The sequence below is a fragment of the Oryx dammah genome, unplaced genomic scaffold (genome assembly GCF_014754425.2).
Source record: "Oryx dammah isolate SB20612 unplaced genomic scaffold, SCBI_Odam_1.1 HiC_scaffold_27, whole genome shotgun sequence".
In the NCBI taxonomy this organism is placed as follows: domain Eukaryota; kingdom Metazoa; phylum Chordata; class Mammalia; order Artiodactyla; family Bovidae; genus Oryx; species Oryx dammah.
The window spans coordinates 9,196,193-9,214,854 of NW_024070211.1; the positions used below are offsets into that span (position 1 = coordinate 9,196,193).

The following is an 18,662-nucleotide window of genomic DNA, read 5'->3' on the forward strand; positions in this document are numbered from 1 at the left end:
GGATCCTACTCTGGAAGTAGGGCCCCAGGGCTTGGGTGGGTAGGGGTGCTGCTGAAGGCTGCACGTGAGCCTGGGGTGCTGGGGGAGAGCTGGGACCGTTTAATAGTGAGCAAGAGGTCGGCCACTGGAGCAACTTGAGGGTGCTTGGGCCTGTCTCCCCTTCCCCGTCACTCCTACCTGCGTGGAGGGATCGTGGAAGGGCCGGAAGGGCCCATCGAACATCACGATGCCATTCCGGTAGAGCCTCAGCGGGATGGGTTCAAGGGTCCGGAGCGGCACTCTGTTGGGCACCGGCATCAACTGGGTGTCGCTGTCTCCCACCAGCTCGCTGAGATCTTTCAGGCTGGCCAGCAGCCTGTCAAAGTCCACCTCGGGGGGAACCAACGAGTCCCCTGGCAAAGGGGACAGACACCCATGAACCTCTCTTCGGGGCTGCTGTGTGCTCCGGGGCCCTGGCCTTCATGGCCCCCTCCCACGCTGGGCAGGGGACTTAGCATCTCTTTAAGTGACCCCCCTGGGGAGGGAGAAGGACAGCTGACCTAGATAATAATATTGGCTGTCTTTTAGTGAGCATCTGCTCTGTGCTAGGGCTTTACCATCTATTATCCTGTTCTCTCTTCATACCAACCCTATGCTGTAGGGACTATGAACATCCCCATTTTCCATATTAGGAAACAAAGGGCTAGAGGTTAAAGGCTGGCCTAGGGACACACGCAGTAAGTGGTGGGAGCAGGACTGATCCCGGGTCAGATGTGCCAGGCACGGAGCTAGCAGCTGAAAGGCTCAGTGCTGAGTTCCCAGCAGTCTGAGCTCAAATTCCAGCTCTTCCCTTCTCCCCGTGTCACCATTCTCTTCTGGAAGGGGATGATGACACTGCGAGGAGGGCTATGAGGATCCCAGAGGACCGCGTAAGACTTCCAGCAGAGTCCTGAGGAATGGGCTTCAGGCCAGGCCAGAGGCTATGAGGCAGGGCTTATTCAATCTCCATTTTACACAAGAAGAAACAGGCCCACAGAGACAGAAAGTGACTTGCCCCAGGCCACTTGGCGAGTTAGAAGTGGTTGAGCTGAAATCTGTTTTTCCCACCCATCTGCGCCATCAGGAGAGGGAGGTGAGGGTCAGGACAGCCACTGGACAGAATGGACATGGGACAGACCTTGGGTTGGACATATATTTCTTGAGTCACAGAGCCCTTTGACAAGCTGAGAGCTTTGGCCTCTGCTTCTCCACATAGCTGTTCCTAAGCTTCATGGGGTGCAGGTAGGGTGGTGGGGACAGTCAGGACAGGTGCCAGCGCAGAAAGGGGGACAGGGCAGCTGGGATGCTGGTTGGGGGCAGGCTAGGAGCCTATTCTCAGTCTTTGAAGGGATCTAGCCCCCAAGTAAGTCATCTACTAGGGTGGCAAGACTGCAAAATACTGGTGCCTGGGGACTTCCCTGGCAGTCCAGTGATTAAGACTCTGTGCTTCCAATACAGGGGGCGCAAGTTCGATTCCTGCTAGGGGAACTGAGATCCCACATGCCTGCCACACGGTGCAGCCAAAAGCAAACAAATGAAAACAAACAAACACCGTTGGGGCTTTCTGGTCCTTCTTGGAAGCTGTTTTTCACCACGACAGCCAGGGTGTGGCAGGATGTGGGTCAGGATTCTGGGGACCCAGTTCCTTCCCCAACAGAAGTGCTGTGGGTGGCCCTATTTCCTGTTGCCTTTGTGGCTGCTGAGACGGTAGGCCCCAGCTGGCCTTCCCCTCTGCCTGTCTGCACCTTCTACTGCTGTAGAGGCTGCACCTGCCTCGCCCTCTCCTGGGGTCCCTGAGACTCCCAAGAAAAACTCACAGAACATCCTGCGTGTCCCTGGTATGAGTCAGAACAACATCAAGACACTATTTCCCTTTAATAACTAACTCCTTTCAGAACATCTCGGTAAACCTAAAAATAACAGCAGAGCAGCTCATCACTTTCCACGCCTGCCCCTGTCCCTAGCTTCCTACAGATGGGAAAGAGAGGCCCAGGAAGTCACGGTACTTGGCGAGAGGAGACCATGCAGAGCAGAGCCAAGAGGAGCCGCCTCCTGGGGCCTGGGCTCTTTCAGGGAGCTGACGGGTCGACAGAGGGAAGGCGCAGGCAGAAGGCCAGGGGAGGACTCCCAGAAGCAACCAAAGGGAAAAGGACAGTTTGTCAAGGAAATCTCTCCCAGCCAGGGTGGAGAAGTGAAAGCAAGGTGGGCTGGCAGGTATCAGATGCCGCAGATCCAAAATGAGACAAGGCACCCCCAGAGAAGGAAACGCAGCTCTGGACAAACCAGGGCTGAAAGAATAAGGCAGGAAGGGCCAGGCATCACCCTCTCACAGCAGGGAGTGCTCAACAGAAGCTGGGCGCCCCCCACACCCTCCAGCAACCTGGCAGCCGTGTCACATGGGATGAGGCAGGTCAGACAGAGGTCAAGTGGGGCACTTCCTCTCTGAGCTGCAGCTTCTCCAGGGAGTTGGGGGAGATACTACAACTCTCTGACTACGTGGCGAGCACCAAGAGGCAGGCCTTCCTGCTTCCACTCTACAGATGAGGAGCCTGGGCCCGAGGAGGCGACACGCCCTGGGTCACGCCATGTGCAGGGCCCAGGTGACCCTCGGCCTTTGTCCTCTGTTGCCTTTCAGTGCTGGTTCTCTGGATTCTGCTTACGGGTTCCTTCCCAAGGAGGGGCACAGTGCAGGGAGACCCTCACCCGACTTGTGAGGGCCCATGATTTTACTTCCGGAGGGGAGTGCTGAGGCTCGGAGATCGAGTCCACGCTCCCTGGGCCCAGCTCCCCAGACCCTCGGGGCCCCAGCTCTGCAGCCACTGTTGGCAGGCTCTCTGGGCTCGCGCTCTGGAGCCATAGGAGCAGGGCTACCACTTCCTAGCTGTGGGACCCTGGGCACGTGGGCCAACGTCTCTGGGCCTCAGCTTCCTCTTCTACACAACAAGGCCGATAACAGGCCCCGCTTCGCAGGGCTGCAGGGAGGCTCACAGGAAGTGCCTGACAGACAGGGCCGCTGTCGTCACTCACAGCCCACCCTCTTGCTCATCTCAGGGTTCGGGGTGCCCTCTCTCCACCTCTGAGGAGAGGCCCTTGTCGGGAGCCTCTCCCCTCAGTCCCGGGCCTGGGTCCCTGTTTCTCCTGGGCTTCTGGAACCCTTGGGCCCACTCTTGGTCCTTGTCACATGTTGTTGTCATTCTGTCTGTCTTCCTGGCAAGAGCATCCAGCCCTGAGCCTGGCCCAGAGAGGGTTGCTCAAGAAGCCCTGGATCCATTCCCCACCCACCACCCTGCCATCCAGCAAGCGTGCCTGGAGCGGCCATGCTCTGCCCACCCCGAGTGGCACGGCTGTGCCCACGCCCAGGTTCTGCCCTCCTCAGGCTCAGACTTGAGCAAAGGAGACAGGGAGACAGACGGTGCCCGTGGCCTGTGGTTAAATGGCACCAAGGGGGCCACAGGGCCCACAGGAGGGTTAGACCCTGCGACTACGCGTGGGTGAGTGGGGGTCCCACCCTTGTGGGAGGCCAGCTGGCTGCCGTAAAATGCCAGCAGTGCCCGAGGCACCCCAGCAGGCCCGTCCCCAAGCATCCAGGTGAAGGCGGTTAAACAGGAAGCAAACCCACCGTTTCCACGCACCTGCAAGCCAGGCCCTGCTCTGGGATTTCGCCTACAGTTACTCCACTCTTCAGAGGAACCAGCGGGGAAAAAACAGGCCCCCAGAGTCTGGTTACCTCTGGCACACCACAACCAGCCTGACTCAGCAGGGTCCGAGCCGCTCCTCTGAGCATTGCGCTGCCCATCCCCCCTCACCCTGTGCAGAGGCTCTGACCACCCAGGCCCTGCATGGGCCAGTCACCTGCATGGCACCTGCCCTGGCCTTTGGGTCGAACAAGCCCCGTGCTGGCGCTCTGGGGCACTGCAGGGCCAGAGCAGTAAATGGACACAGCCACTGGTCACTGACTGCACAGTGACCCGAGAGGACGCTCCACACCCTAGGGGCACACGGGGCTCTCCATGGCCTGGGGAGGGGGCTGGTCACTCATGCCATCTCCTCACTTCACAGAGCAGGATGTGGACTCAGAGGGGAAAGCGGTCTCCCCACACAGGGTCTGATCTGACCCACGGCCCCCTCTTCAGCCAAGGCCTTTAAGGCTTTCACTCTAATGCAGGGCCCCTAACCATGCGCCCAGGCAGCTGCAGGGCGGCACCATTCCTAGCGCCAAGCAGGCGCTCCATGCACATTTGCCCGAGCAGGTGGGCTTTGAGCTGAGCTTCAAAGGAGTGGAGAAAAAGGAGGCAGGGCACTTGCCAGGGGGAGTGGTCACAGCACAGGCCTGAGCTGGTGGGAGGCAGCCAGCCTGCCTGAGGTCTAGGCCGACCCAGTTCCAGGGGCTCAAGGGCCGCCTGCGGATGAGTGAAGTCAGTTGCAGCCCCACAGAGGAGGCAGGGTGGCTTCTGGAGCAGAGATGCAGGAGCCTGGGCTTGGGGGAAAGGGTTGGGGAGGTGGGGATGGTAGGAGGAAAGCAGGAACTGGACGAAGGGTTGGAGGACTGAAGTGCTCAGAGGGGTGGGGAGAAGGGAGTGAGGACTCAGAGTTGGCCAGAGCACTCAGCCCTGAGGCGCGGCACCTGACTTGAAGGTGGTTAGGACCAGAGCCGAACAGTGCCTTTCATGTCTCTCTGCACACCCTGCAGCGCCTGGCATGGCCTCCACGCAGCTTACTGGTGGGAAGGGGTGAACAACCTGGCCTGGGGCCAAGCCCTTGCAAAGCTTCCTCTCAAGCCCCTGGGCCCTTCGTTGGCCTAATCGACTGTCCTCCCTAAGGCAAGAGTCCCAGGCTCTAGAATGTTTGGATCAGCCTCTTTGCCTAATACCGATACCCCAGCTAACCTGTCAGCTGGCCTGCTGCCCCAGGGTCTGCAGGGGGTGGAAGCCAACAGCTGTTGTTGAGTCACTAAGTCGTATCTGACTCTTGTGACCCCCATGGACTGTAGCCCTCCAGGCTCCTCGGTCCATGGCATTTCCCCAAGCAAGAAGACAGGAGTGGGTTGCCATTTCCCTCTCCAGGGGATCAGACAGCCTAAGAAACCGGCCAGAGCAACAGGGCCAGCCAGAGACCAGACTCAGGGACCTGAGGACCCTTGGGGCAGGGGCAAGCTGGCCCCTGGGGACAAGGCTCTGGGGAGAAGGGAAAAAGCTGCGGCAGTCCCTGAAGAAAAAAGCTGCTAGAAATGAGAAACATGTTCATCTGACAGAAGAGCTAAATTGAGGCCCCTCCCTGTTGAAGAATCGAAAGGCAGAAGAAAGAAAGAGGACACAAATGGAAAGCTCGTGGCTGGGTGGCTTTCACAGGTGACTTCAGAGCAACCGTACTCTGAGCAAAAACAAACAACTGAGGGGAGGTGGGGGCTGCTCTCTTTTTGAGGGAAGAGGCTGGAATCCACAGAGCCAGGTCCAGAAACCAGCTGTCTGGTCTGACCTCTTCCCCAAAGGAGCAGGGAGGCCCCACTGCCCAGGAGGAAGTCTGGCTTCCAACAAGTCAGCAGGGCCACATGAGGCCTGAGCCAGCTCACCACACGGGGTGGGGTGGGATGGGAGGTGTGTGTGTGTGTGTGTGTGTGTGTGTGTGTGTATGCGTGCGCAGTGCTGGCAGGCCTTTGGTCCTAGACCCTAGGGAGGGACATTCTTACAGCTTCTGGCAGCTGCCTACCAGGTCTCACCTCTCATCGGGGCAGAGGTCCTTGGAGACACTCAGCCCTCTGCATAGGGTTCAGCTCCTGGCATGGCCTGGGCGCCATATAGTCCCCCAGCTTTGCCATGTCCCAAATGGACTGGGCATCTTCCCCACAGCCGTGCGCCCCAGGGTCACCCCAGGTTCCTCCCACCCTCTCCCTGATGTACATTCAATTGTCAAGACCATGGATTCTCTTCCTAAATCTCTCTGCTCTGCCCATCCTCACCAGCCCCACCCGCATGCTAGGCATCATATTATCTTCCAGCCTGGGTGACTGTAACCACCTCCCAATGGGCTCTCAGTCTTGCCCTTTCCCTCAACAGTCTTCAGACTTAAGTCCCTCCATTTTCTTTTTTTTTTTTCATTTTCTTTTCTGTAAAATGGAATCATTCCTGGCGCATGTCAAGGCTATTTATAAAAATGCTTTAAGTTAGTAAGTGTGGTAAAAATGGGAAATGATACTTTTGCAAAAAAGGGTGAAGGGGTTGTACCCCGAAACTTAGGGAGATCTGCCCAAAGTGCAGAAGGTGGGACTCTCAGGTTTTCAGCCTGGGTTTTTACCCAGCAGTAAACTTATGAAATTAGGACAGGGCAGCTGTCTTCCAGATGGTCCCCTGAGGGCTAAGCTCATGTTCCCACGAGGCTGCCACTGCCTTCTGACGGCGGAAAACAATGAGAGCTCCCATCTGTGGACTGACAACCTGCAAGGTCAGTGCCAGATGCCACATCCAACTCACTGGCTCCTAATTAACTCCACGGGCAAGAATGAAAGTGAAAGGCGCTCAGTCGTGTCTGACTCTGCGACTCCAGGGACTATATGTAGCCCGCCAGGCTCCTCTGTCCGTGGGATTTCCCAGGCAAGAATGCTGGAGTGGGTAGCAGTTCCCTACCCCAGCCCCATCTACTGATGAGGAACTGGAGGCTCAGAGAATGGAACTTGAGTATCCAAATCACACAGGGGCTAGGTAGGAGGGCAGAGATGAGAACCCACCTCACATCCTGGTCACACCCAGGAGAAGTGTGACCAACTCCACAGCCTGGAGAACTACCTTCCAGGCAATGATGGAAGAATGGACCCAGCTTTCAGAACCCAGCCAGCTCAATGGCCCCAAGTCTCTGGAGTACATCCTTCTAGATATTAGCAGTCGAGTTAAAAAGTGGTGGCGTTCCACAGAAGTGGGTGGATTCCAATGGTTTGCTACAAATCAACCTGGAGAGGCAGTCTAAAGAGGTGGCTGAGCCCTTGGACTGAGGGGCAGCTTCCAAAGGAGGGAGAATTGCTTCTAAGGGCCACAGCTTTTGAATGGGTGACATTTTGTAAACTATGGTGCCTGAGACAAGGGAGGCGTTGTTAACATTTTGCATCTCTGGGTCCCTGGAGCCTTTAGCAACTTGAGCAAGCAGAGTCTGGGGCTAGGTGGTCAGTGTTGGAAGCTGGGGCCTCTCCCTCCTGCCCCTGTGACAGCAGCAAGGCAGGGGAGGCAGGGCACGGATAAGCTGGTGTCCCGACAGCTGCGGGCAATCTGGAGCCGTTGGAGTTTCCTTTGCAGGAGGGGCCAGGGTGGACCCCAACTCTACCTGGCTTCCAGAACTTCTTGGAGGTCATCCAGTCCCTCTCGCCATCCTCTGAATCCTCCTGGTCCGTGGGCTCACCCACCCACTGCAGGCCGTAGTCACCGAGGAACCGCTGGGAGGAGAGAAGCCGGAGGTGTCAGGGGGCGCTCGCTGTCAGCTCAGCCCCTTCCCAGGGAACGGGTGGCATTCGTGCAGCCCCCCACTTCAGGCCTCGGCCGATGGGGCCGTGGGGGGATGGGGCCAGGGCTCTGGGCCACTTCCTGCTGTGGCTTTGGGAGGCCCCTTCTCCTAGAGCCTGAGGCTCCTCCTTGTAAAATGGGAGCTGTCAGATGAAGCTTGTGAGGATGACTGACGTGTCATGTCCCTACCACAGACCCCGGCACAAGTAGGGACTCGCTGAAGGCAGCCACAGTGGCTGCGGGGGGCCGCGTGGGTCTGGCCCGAGTGGGAGGAGGGCAGGAATGCCTCGCTCTGCAGGCTCAGAGGTGTGCCCGCCCCCGCGCGGCCTCTCCAGGGCTGGCCTCACAATCCTTTGCCACAGAAGGGCTTCTGAGTCGTCCATACTTCCTGGTGCCGCTTCCTCATCCCCACGCCCTTCCTTCACCCACTCCCGCCGGGCCTCTGGCGCCACAGCTCACTGCAACTCCTTGCAGACGGCCACCTGCCCAGTGCCTAACCCAACGAGCACACTTCTGTGTTCATCTCTTGCGACATGTTCTTCCTTTTCAGTTTCAGATTTCTAGCCACTTAAAAGACCTCCCACAGGCATCTCAGGCTCAAAATGAACTGGCCCAAACAGTCATGACTACCAAACGTCGTTCCCTCTCAGCCTCCTGGTCTCGGTCAGTGGCGCTGGCTTCCTCCATCACCTGATCCTCTCCCTGCCCACCCCCCCAGGACCCCCAAGGCCTGTGGCACCAGTGCCAAAGCAGGCTTGGGTCCTCCATCCGCCCGGCTCCCTCTGCCCTGGGCCAAGCCACGGCCCTCTTCCTCCTGGACCGCCCAAACTGCACATCTGCCTGCCTCCCCCGGTCCACTCCTCCACCTCAAACCTGCCTATGGTCTCCCACTCTGGGGCCCTGTTCCTCACTGCGCCTGGCTCCAGGATGTGGTCTCTGTGGCTTCTCCCCCTCCTCCCTTTCGCTCCCCACAGCTCCCAGCCACAAGCCGAAGTCGACGTGGCAGGAAGAGGTGGAGGCTTTCCTCTCTTCAGCTTGGATCCTCTTTTCCCTGATAACTCGCCTCATCCTCTGTATTGCTCGCCCAACGTCACCCCTCAGAGTGGCCCAAATCCCGGCTAGTCTCTGTTGCATCACCCCTTGAACTATTTCAGCGTATTCTGTACTTGTGGCTCTTCCTACATACTTGTATATCTGTCTGTCCCCTCTAGACTGTTAGCCCCACGAGGGCAGGGCACATAGGAAAGACTTCGGATGAGTTTCCTAAATTAAGGGAGCAATGGATGCGTGAACAGCGTGAAGGTGGGAGCCCCAGTGCCCTTTGCCCTGGGTGGGCAGCCCTCGGCCCTGTGGCGGCGGCTCAGCAAAGCTGCACAGCTGCGGGCAGTCTCCCAGCAGACTTCTCGAGGAGCAGCTGTGCACCCACAGCCCCAGGTAGGAAGAGGCCTGGGTGTGAAGGGCCCTCAGCTGCAGCTGCGGCTTGGGAGTTTGCATCTATGCTTTTAGATTAGGCTGGGGCTTTGGAGAGCAACTCTGTGGAGAGGAGACCTCAGGAAGAGCATCTGACAGGGCTGGTGAGGGAGCTGGGGCGTGGGGGCGGCGCTGAGGAAGCATGTGTGCCCAGGACCCTCCTTGGAGCCTAGGGTCCCTCCAGTTCAAGCCTTGCTGTATGAATGGGGGCAGGACAGCTGACCCTGGGCGAGTGCCATGCTACCTCCAGAGGCAGGGAACGGCTGTGAGTGACACAGCGCACGCACACGGCCAGGCCCCGCGCCGGGTCGTGGCCGAGCCGCGCCCAGCAGGAGAAAAGGGTCCTTCCCTCCCTCCCTTGTGGTGTCTGTGGTCCCCCAGAGAAGAAGAGGTATGGTTCTCAGAAAGCCTAGCAGGGAGAACCTGCCCAGGTCAGAGTTCAAGGGGTCCCCTAGGGAAGGGCCCCCTGCCTCAACCTGAGACTTTGAGAGGATGAGTGAAAACTCACCAGGGGAAGGTGGGAAAAACATTTCAGGTGGAAGGAACGGCACTGACCGGGGTCCTGAGGCGGGAAAGAACTTGACAGAGCCACAGAGCCTGCGGCGGGCCCCCGCCGAGGCCGGAGGAGAGTGGTTTGAGACGAAAGTGAGGAAGCGGGCAGGGGCCCTGTGTGGGGTGTGTGCGGAGGGGACCCCGGAGAAGCGGGCTCTGACCCTGGGCTGGGGGCAGACAGCCCCGGGCACGCCACCTCCCTCACCTCCATCTCCCCAACCTGCTGCTGCAGCTTCGCGCACGCCGTCTCCAGCTCCTCCTGCCGCTGCAGGCTCACCTGGCCTTGGGGTGGGGAGACGGGAGGGGTTCCACGGCCCCTGCACCCAGGCTGCCAGGCTGCTCGCTTCTGGCTTTGACCAGAGCTTTGGCCTGAGGCTTACCTGGAGAAGCTGCCCCTCTGAAAACTCAAGGGATTCCCCTGAGAACCACCTCTTGGCCCCTTCCCCAGACCTTGAAGAGGGGACGCCCGGGCTCTCGGGAGGCCACCAACCTCCATCCCCCCAACCCCTGCCCCAGAGCAAGGCTCCTGGGGGCGGCATTTCCTCCAGGCTTTTCTGTACTCAGGGGTGGGCTAGGGCTCTGCCCAGGGGACTCAGTCCCTCACAGAAGGGCACCATCCTGGGTGTCACTGCTCCTCTCTGGGCTCCATTGTCCAGACCCCCCCACCATACACACACACACAGGACTCAGCCAGACGCTCTGGAGCCCTGATGCCCAGGGGTCACCAGCTCCAGGGGAGGTGCAGGGGTGAGCTGGCCAGCCAGCAGAGAGGGCCTCTTACCCTGGTGCTTCTCGAGGGTCTCCACCATCTCCTCCAGGGCCTGGATCTTCCGAGTCTGCAGCAAGGAGGTGGGAGGGGAGCGGGCCTGGTGGCTTCCAGAGCCCATGGGAGCCCCTTCCGGATGGGAAGAGCCCGCTTGAAGCCCCTGCCCCATCCTGGGTGCAGCCACTGCTTCTGTACCTCAGATGAGCCCTTTTGTGACTCCACCGAGGTGAGGGAAGGGTGTGGGGCACCCCCAGGTGCCGCACTCAGCAGCCACTGCTGCCACCCAACCTGAGGGCGAAGGCCTGGCTCGGAGGTGAAGACCTCGAGGCTCCGTGCTCAGGTCACAGGGACCCACATCAGTCCCAGGCCAGACCCAGCCCCTGAGGTGGGAGGTCTGGTCAGGGAGGTGGTTCGAGAACCCATTATCTCTGGCCTACTGCAAGAGTAGCCTCACTGGCCTCCCCAGCCTGGGCCCTTCTACCCCTGGGACCAGACCCTGGCCCTCTGCCCGCTGGGGCCCCACCTTGGACAGTATCTCGTCAGTCTGGGCCTTCACCTGCCGTTCCAGATCCCGCAGCTTCCGTGTCAGGGTGGCCACCAGCTCCGAGTCATTGCACACGGGGACTGCCAACCAGACAAGGTTCTTGAACCCAGCCTAGAGCTGAGGCTGATGGGGTGGGGGTCCAGGGGAGGGGGGAGAGATCCCCAAACGTGGAAAGAGGCATGCTAATAGCAGCTGCCACCTATACTATAGCCCGCCAGGCTCCTCTGTCCATGGGGTTCTCCAGGCAAGAATACTGGAGTGGGTTACCATGCCCTTCTCCAGGGGAGCTTCCCAACCCAGGGATGAAACCACGGTCTCCTGCATTGCAGGCAGATTCTTTACCTTTGGAGCCACCAGGGAAGCCCCTAGACAACGGGGACTGTCCTAAACACTTTTCGTGTGTCAGCTTTTCTGAGGAAATGAACTGCTTTGGGAATCTGAGGCACAGAGATTCAGTAATGCACTCAAGATGTACAAAGAAGTGGTACAACATCCACGTCATATTACAAACAGTGTCGGAAAGTTCACCCTCAGCTGAATCACATGTCTAATCTCACCCCTAATTCACAGGCAGTACAGTAGACAGAGGAGCAAGTTAACGGCATGGAGACAAGTCACAATGGGGCCCATCCTGCAGGGCAGGTGGTCTGGACTCTTCAAAAAGCATCGTTTAAAAGAGGCAGGGACTCTGCTCTGCAGAAGTACAACAGTCAGATGTATGACATGACTCACGTAGAACCCAAATCAGTAAAAAAAAAAAAGCTCTGGGAGAAATTTTGGAACACTGGGATGTCACAGTTACTGAGTTGCTCACATTCTGAGGTGTGATCACAGCGTCGTGGTTATGTATTTCCTTCCTCCCAGAAGATGCACAGGGAAGTACTTAGAGCTGAACTGTCATGATATCTGTGACTGATTTCTAAATGGCTCATCTAAAAAAATACACTTGTGTTCATCCAGACGTGTATATGGAGAGGAAGCAAGCATGGCAAAATGTCACTTATTATCGAATACAGAAGGAGGATGCGGGAGCGTCTGCTGTACCATTTCAACTTTTCCGTTGGCTGACAATGGTTTAAATTAGGGGCTTCCCTGGTGGCCCCATGGTTAAGAATCTGCCATGCAATGCGGGGTTCCATCCCTGGTCAGGGAACTAAGATCCCACGTGCCACAGTACAACTAAGCCCACGGGCTGCAACTACTGAGCCTGAGGTGCCAGCCATAGCCTTCCCTGGGGCTTGAACAGACCTCCTGAGCTAAGGGCTGGGCCCATGTGCGGCTTCATGCCAAGCCAAGCTCTGAACAGGTCTGGCATGCAGGCACGTGCCCACAGTCAGCCAGGAGCAGAAGCAGCTGCCTCTGACGCAGTAGGCAGGAGGAGAGGCCATGCCTCTCGCGGCCTCGCTCACTGGGGTCTTTCCTGCTGCCAGGGACTCAGACCCCTTTGGGCGTCTGCACTCACCTTGCCTGCCCACAGGAGCACCTATGCCACCATAGCAGGAAGGGACAGAGATCCTTTCTTCTGAGCCATGCGCGCCATTCAGCATGTCCACCTCATCTTCTGCAGACAGGGATGCCTGGGTCACCGCTCTGTGGCTGAGGCCCTGGGCCCTGGCCGAGATGAAGCAGCCTGTACTCTGTCCCTCTCCCTCCTCCCCGCCCCCCGTGTATGGGGAGAGAAAAGTTGGGGTGCTGGAGACCAAGGATCCAACCAGAACAGGCCTCTTCTTATTCTCCCAGCCCAGCTCCTGGGGGGCCCTGAGGGGCCAAAGCCTGCATCAGAGTGGGGGCTAGAGTGTGGTTGAGGTGCAAAGGTTTGAGCCTGCAGGAGGCAAGGCAGCCATATGCGGACTGGGCTTCAAGAAGAAAAGACTGTAATGGGCTGGAAGTCGCTGTCTTGCGGGGGGAGGTGGGCAGGGGTCTGGCGCCCTCACGGCCCACCCCACAGTGAGCAGAGGGATTCCAACGTTAGTCAGAACATCCCTGTTCAGGGTGTGGAGTCTCCTAACCTCAGAGCCCTGGGCAGCACTGTCGCAGGCCAGCCACCCTAACTGACAAGGCAGTTCACTGTGCTCTTTCTCTCCATCCGCCCAAATGCAAGGACGTGAGGAGGGCCCATGGGCCAGAGCCCACACTTACCATTTCCGTAGATTTTTATCCCCCGCCTCCTGGGAACGGGCAAGAAGGAGAAGGAAGACAGACAAGTTAGGACCCCCTGGACTGCCATGGGGTGGGGTGTGGGGGCTTTGGCACCAGGTCCACCCCCCACCAAGCCTAAAAAAGATGCCTCGTGAGGACATCCACCCGCAAATCCCATCCTGGCCTGGGGGTGAGCCAAGGCGCAGGCGTCAGGGTATCTGACTCCTCCCGATGGAGACAGATGGGCAATAGCTGAAGGGCAGAGCCTTGGGGAGAGGATCACAAGAGTCCCCAAGCCCAGGAGCCCAGCCCCAGCTCTGCTCTGAAATGGCTGCAGGACCCCAGGCCTGTCACTTAACCTCTCTGGACCCCCTTGGCCATGACACAGATGACTCAAAGTGGGGTTCAGAAGAACAAGGAGAGGGGTAAAAACAATGCTTTGCAAAGACGAAAGCGACAGAACGATGACCAGGATTCCCTTCACTGAGAGCCCAGCACGTGACATGGCCGGGCCCAGAACGTCCGGGCCATCGGTGTCTGCAGGACTGATTCACGCGCAACGAACGAACGGAAGGATGCTGAGCTACCCCACAGCCCACATCTCACTGGAGGGTGTGCTGAGACGCATGGACAGCCTCCCAGAAGAAAGGACGAGAAGGAAGAGGTGGCCAGCGAAAGATACATCACTTATTACTTCCCCAAGACGCTAGGAGTCAATCTCTGAGTTCACGGGACGGCCGGGAGGAGGCAGGGGCATGGACACAAAGACCCCAAGAGGCTGGCTCCTTACCCAGGATTCACAGGCTCCGACTGTAGAGGCACTCTCCGGGTCTTGCCAAGGGAGGCCAAAGGTGAGCTCATATTTCTACTTCTAGATTCTAGCCGTCGGGAATCCCCTGAGAAGAAAGAAATCAGCCCTTGGGGACAGCCACTGAGGACCAGGGAGCGGCCTGAAACCTGCCCTTCCCTGCCTGCTTTTCCGAGGAGAGGGCACTGTCCAGGGAGCGGTGCCCCTCATGTCTTCCCACGGCCCCTGCAGAAGTTTCTGGAGGCAACCTGGCCTCAGGATCCCATGCTTGATGTCCACCTGCTCCGCTGGATATCTAGCTCTCTGCTCTGCTCCTGGAGGCCTCTGGGAAATAGGCAATGGGGTGGGATGGGGGCAGACGCTGGCCACTCGACCAGGACTTTCCCAGACCTCCATCCCGGACACAAGACCACCCAGGTGGCCAGTGGCTTTTGTCCATCTATCAAGGACCTGGTCCTCACAAAGTTGATCATCACAAAGCCCGGGTGTCCCTCCCCACCTCCAACATCTCAGAGCCAGAGGGGCAACCCCAAGGCAGGGTTCTACCAAGACACTGCACATGGCAGAAAGTCAAGAGCCCAGGCTCTGGGCAGGTTCTACCATCCGCCAGTATCGCCTGCGCCTCACTTTCCTGTAGCATAAAGTGGGGGTGGTGACAGGACCAGCCCGGCAGGCGTAACACACAGAGCACCTCGCCCAGGGCCACGCGCAAAGGAATCACTCAAAAATGTAGATTGTGACTGCTAATGTTATCAGCACACAGAAGGCCCTCATAAACGTTTGTTTCCCTTCCTTTCTTCTTCCTTCAGGAAAGATGAATGAACATCAGGGATGCAATTAAAGGTCACTATTCAGTGAATTAAGTGTATCATGTGGCCAGTATCTAGACATCTTAGTCAGACGACCTCCACCAGATCCTGAATCATTCTTTAGTTCCACTTTGGAAATGTCTGGCACTGGCCTTCACCCGGCCCCTGAATTTTCCCGTGAAGCAGGGAAGGGGACCTGCATCACCAGGCGGCAGCTTCCTTGGTCCTGATTCTGGAGTTTGGGACCGATGCCCTGCCCTCACTCAGAGGTGCCCTCCAAGGACCAGGCTGAGTCTCCTCGCCCCATCACCCAGCATCCAGCCTCCCCAATCTGCCCCCAGCCTACCTAGTTTCTACCATCTCGCGCGGGCATCCTCGCGGTTTGTGTGGCCAAGTGTGATAGCCCCTGTGGCTCCACACATTGCCAGAGGGATTTTCTTACACACAAAGCTGACAGGTTACTTCCCTGCTAAATACTCCCAATGGCTCCTTCTCACCCACAGGAAAAAAAAAATTCAAAATTCTGGACTTCCTTGCTGGGAGCTGACTGTGGCACAGATCATGAACTCCTTATTGCAAAATTCAGACTGAAGTTGAAGAAACTAGGGAAAACCACTAGACCATTCAGGTATGACCTAAATCAAATCCTTATGATTATTCAGTGGAAGTGACAAACAGATTCAAGGGATTAGATATGATAGACAGAGTTCCAGAAAAACTATGGATGGAGGTTCGTGACATTGTACAGGAGGCAATGATCAAGACCATCCCCAAGAAAAAGAAATGCAAAAAGGCAAAATGGTTGTCTGAGCAGGTCTTACAAATAGCTGAGAAAAGAAGAGAAGCTAAAGGAAAAGGAGAAAAGGAAAGATATACCCACCTGAATGCAGAGTTCCAAAGAATAGCAAGGAGAGATAAGAAAGCCTTCCTCAGTGATCAGTGCAAAGAAATAGAGGAAAACAATAGAATGGGAAAGAAAGACTAGAGATTTCAAGAAAATTAGAGATATCAAGGGAACATTTCATGCAAAGATGGGCACAATAAAGGACAGAAATGGTATGGACCTAACAGAAGCAGAAGATATTAAGAACAGGTGGCACGAATACACAGAAGAACTATAAAAAAATATCTACATGACCCAAATAACCACGATGATGTGATCCCTCACCTAGAGCCAGACATCCAGGAATGCAAAGTCAACTGGGCCTTAGGACAAATCACTATGAGCAAACCTAGTGGAGGTGATGGAATTTCAGTTGAGCTGTTTCAAATCCTGAAAGATGATGCTGTGAAAGTGTCAATATGCCAGCAAATTTGGAAAAGTGAGCAGTGGCCACAGGACTGGAAAAGGTCAGTTTTCATTGCAATCCCAAAAAAGGCAATGCCAAAGAATGCTCAAACTACCGCACAATTGCACTCATCTCACACGCCAGTAAAGTAATGCTCAAAATTCTCCAAGCCAGGCTTCAGCAATACGTGAACCGTGAACTTCCAGATGTTCAAGCTGGTTTTAGAAAAGGCAGAGGGACCAGAGATCAAGTTGCCAACATCTGCTGGATCATGGAAAAAGCAAGAGAGTCCCAGAAAAACATCTATTTCTGTTTTATTGGCTACACCAAAGCCTTTGATTGTGTGGATCACAACAAACTGTGGGAAATTCTTCAAGAGGTGGGAATACCAGACCACCTTACCTGCCTCCTGAGAAATCTGTATGCAGGTCAAGAAGCAACGGTTAGAACTGGACATGGAACAACATACTGGGTCCAAATTGGGAAAGGAGTAGACAAGGTCACCGTGCTTATTTAACTTCTATGCAGAGTACATCATGTGAAATGCCAGGCTGGATGAAGCACAAGCTGGAATCAAGATTGCCAGGAGAAATACCAATAACCTCAGATATGCAGATGACACCACCCTTATGGCAGAAAGCAAAGAACTAAAGAGCCTCTTGATGAAAGTGAAAGATGAGAGTGAAAAACTTGGCTTAAAACTCAACATTCAGAAAACCAAGATCATGGCCTCTGGTCCCATCAGTTCAGTTCAGTTCAGTTCAGTTGCTCAGTCGTGTCCGATTCTTTGTGACCCCATAAATCACAGCACGCCAGGCCTCCCTGTCCATCACCAACTTCCGGAGTTCACTCAGATTCACGTCCATCAAGTCAGTGATGCCACCCAGCCATCTCATCCTCTGTCGTCCCCTTCTCCTCCTGCCCCCAATCCCTCCCAGCATCAGAGTCTTTTCCAATGAGTCAACTCTTCCCATAAGGTGGCCAAAGTACTGGAGTTTCAGCTTTAGCATCATTCCTTCCAAAGAAATCCCAGGGCTGATCTTCAGAATGGACTGGTTGTATCTCCTTGCAGTCCAAGGGACTCTCAAGAGTCTTCTCCAACACCACAGTTCAAAAGCACCAATTCTTTGGCGCTCAGCCTTCTTCACAGTCCAACTCTCACATCCATACATGACCACTGAAAAACCATAGCCTTGACTAGACAGAGTCCCATCACTGGTCCCATCACTTCGTGGCAAATAGATGGGAAAACAATGGAAACAGTGAGAGACTTTATTTTGTGGGGCTCCAAAATCACTGCAGATGGTGACTGCAGCCATGAAATTAAAAGACACTTGCTCCTTGGAAGAAAAGCTATGACCAACCTAGATAGCATATTAAAAAGCAGAGACATTATTTTGCCAACAAAGGTCCAATTAGTCAAAGCCGTGGTTTTTTCAGTAGTCATCTATGAATGTGAGAGTTGGACTATACAGAAAGCTGAGTGCCAAAGAATTGATGCTTTTGAACTGTGGTGTTACAGAAGACTCTTCACAGTCCCTTGGACTGCAAGGAGATACAACCAGTCAATCCTAAAGGAAATCAGGCCTGAATATTCATTGGAAGGACTGATGCTGAAACTCCAATACTTTGGCCACCTGATGCGACAAACTGACTCATTGGAAAAGACCAACCCTGATGCTGGGAAAGATTGAAGGTGGGAGGAGAAGGGGACGACAGAGGATGAGACAGTTGGATGGCATCACTGACTTGATGGAGATGAGTTTGAGTAAGCTCTGGGAGTTGGTGATGGACAGGGAGGCCTGGCATGCTGCAGTACATGGGGCCGCAAAGAGTCAGACACGACTGAGCGACTGAACTGAAAGAATCTGCCTGGCAATGCAGGGGTCAGGGCTCCATCTCTGGTCCAGGGAGGTAACTAATCCCTGCCATGGAGTAACTAAGCCCACGAGCCACAACTACTGAGTCTGCACCCTAGAGCCTGTGCTCTGCAACAAGAGAAGCCGCTGCAACTAAGAGCCGGAGAACTGCAACTAGAAAGTAGCCCACGAGCAGTAACGAAGACCCAGATGGCCAAAAATAAATAATATTAATTTAAAAAATATTTTTTAAAAAGATGTTATGGAAAAACCAGAATGAACTTTAAAAAAAAGTGGAATCAAATAGCATGAGCTTTTTTTTTTTTAAAGTAGCTTTATTGAAGTATAATTCACATACTTAACTCTTTTAAAGTATACAATTCCTTAGCTCTTAGAATATACGTATATTCAGAGTTGTGAAACCACCATCACAATCAATTTTGGAACATATTCATTACACTAGAAAGCCCCAGGCACTGCGCTTCTAGTGGTGAAACTGCTCTGCATGAACTCCCGCCAAACTTGATTATCCCTCAGTTCTCCAAATTCTCATCACCATAATGACGCCTCAAAAGACAGAAATTACAAGCACTGGCGAGAATGAGGGGAAATCAGAAGGTGCTGGAATGTAAAGGGTGCAGTGCCATAGAAAAGAGTCTGGGACTGAGCCGCCCCACCTCCCCCTCCATATTCTGCAGGAAATGCAGTCCTTCCCCTCATACAACCTGGAGGCAGGAAATCGACTTTGCTGCGGGACCAGCGAGCGGATCCAAGTTTGATTCAATAAGAAGTCAGTAATCCCTTAGCTGGAATTCCAGTGATTGGGACTCTGATTTACAGCTGTGAAGAGAAACCCCACGTCCAAGGTAAGAAAAATCCAAGGAAGCTGGTAGGTGTTGCAAGAGGGCATCAGAGGGCAGACAC

The 18,662-nt window shown here is 55.5% G+C and overlaps 1 protein-coding gene across 4 annotated transcripts in view; it reads right to left on the reverse strand.

The window, feature by feature from the left end:
- UBXN11 (UBX domain protein 11) overlaps positions 1 to 18,662 on the reverse strand; it is a 30,282-nt gene that overhangs the window by 3,274 nt on the left and 8,346 nt on the right. Inside the window, exons 2-10 of one of the 4 annotated variants that reach the window (XM_040229619.1) lie at positions 14,937 to 15,079; positions 13,764 to 13,869; positions 12,974 to 13,002; positions 12,297 to 12,395; positions 10,814 to 10,914; positions 10,306 to 10,360; positions 9,730 to 9,806; positions 7,327 to 7,435; positions 178 to 392 (exon numbers count right to left, since the gene is read on the reverse strand). In XM_040229619.1, the coding sequence (XP_040085553.1) occupies positions 178 to 392; positions 7,327 to 7,435; positions 9,730 to 9,806; positions 10,306 to 10,360; positions 10,814 to 10,914; positions 12,297 to 12,395; positions 12,974 to 13,002; positions 13,764 to 13,834 (756 nt within the window). In that variant the 5' untranslated portion in view covers positions 13,835 to 13,869; positions 14,937 to 15,079. Of the gene's footprint in view, positions 1 to 177; positions 393 to 7,326; positions 7,436 to 9,729; positions 9,807 to 10,305; positions 10,361 to 10,813; positions 10,915 to 11,176; positions 11,934 to 12,296; positions 12,446 to 12,973; positions 13,003 to 13,763; positions 13,870 to 14,936; positions 15,080 to 18,662 lie in introns of those variants that run through there. The other 3 variants (XM_040229618.1, XM_040229621.1, XM_040229620.1) reach the window with 3 other exon arrangements.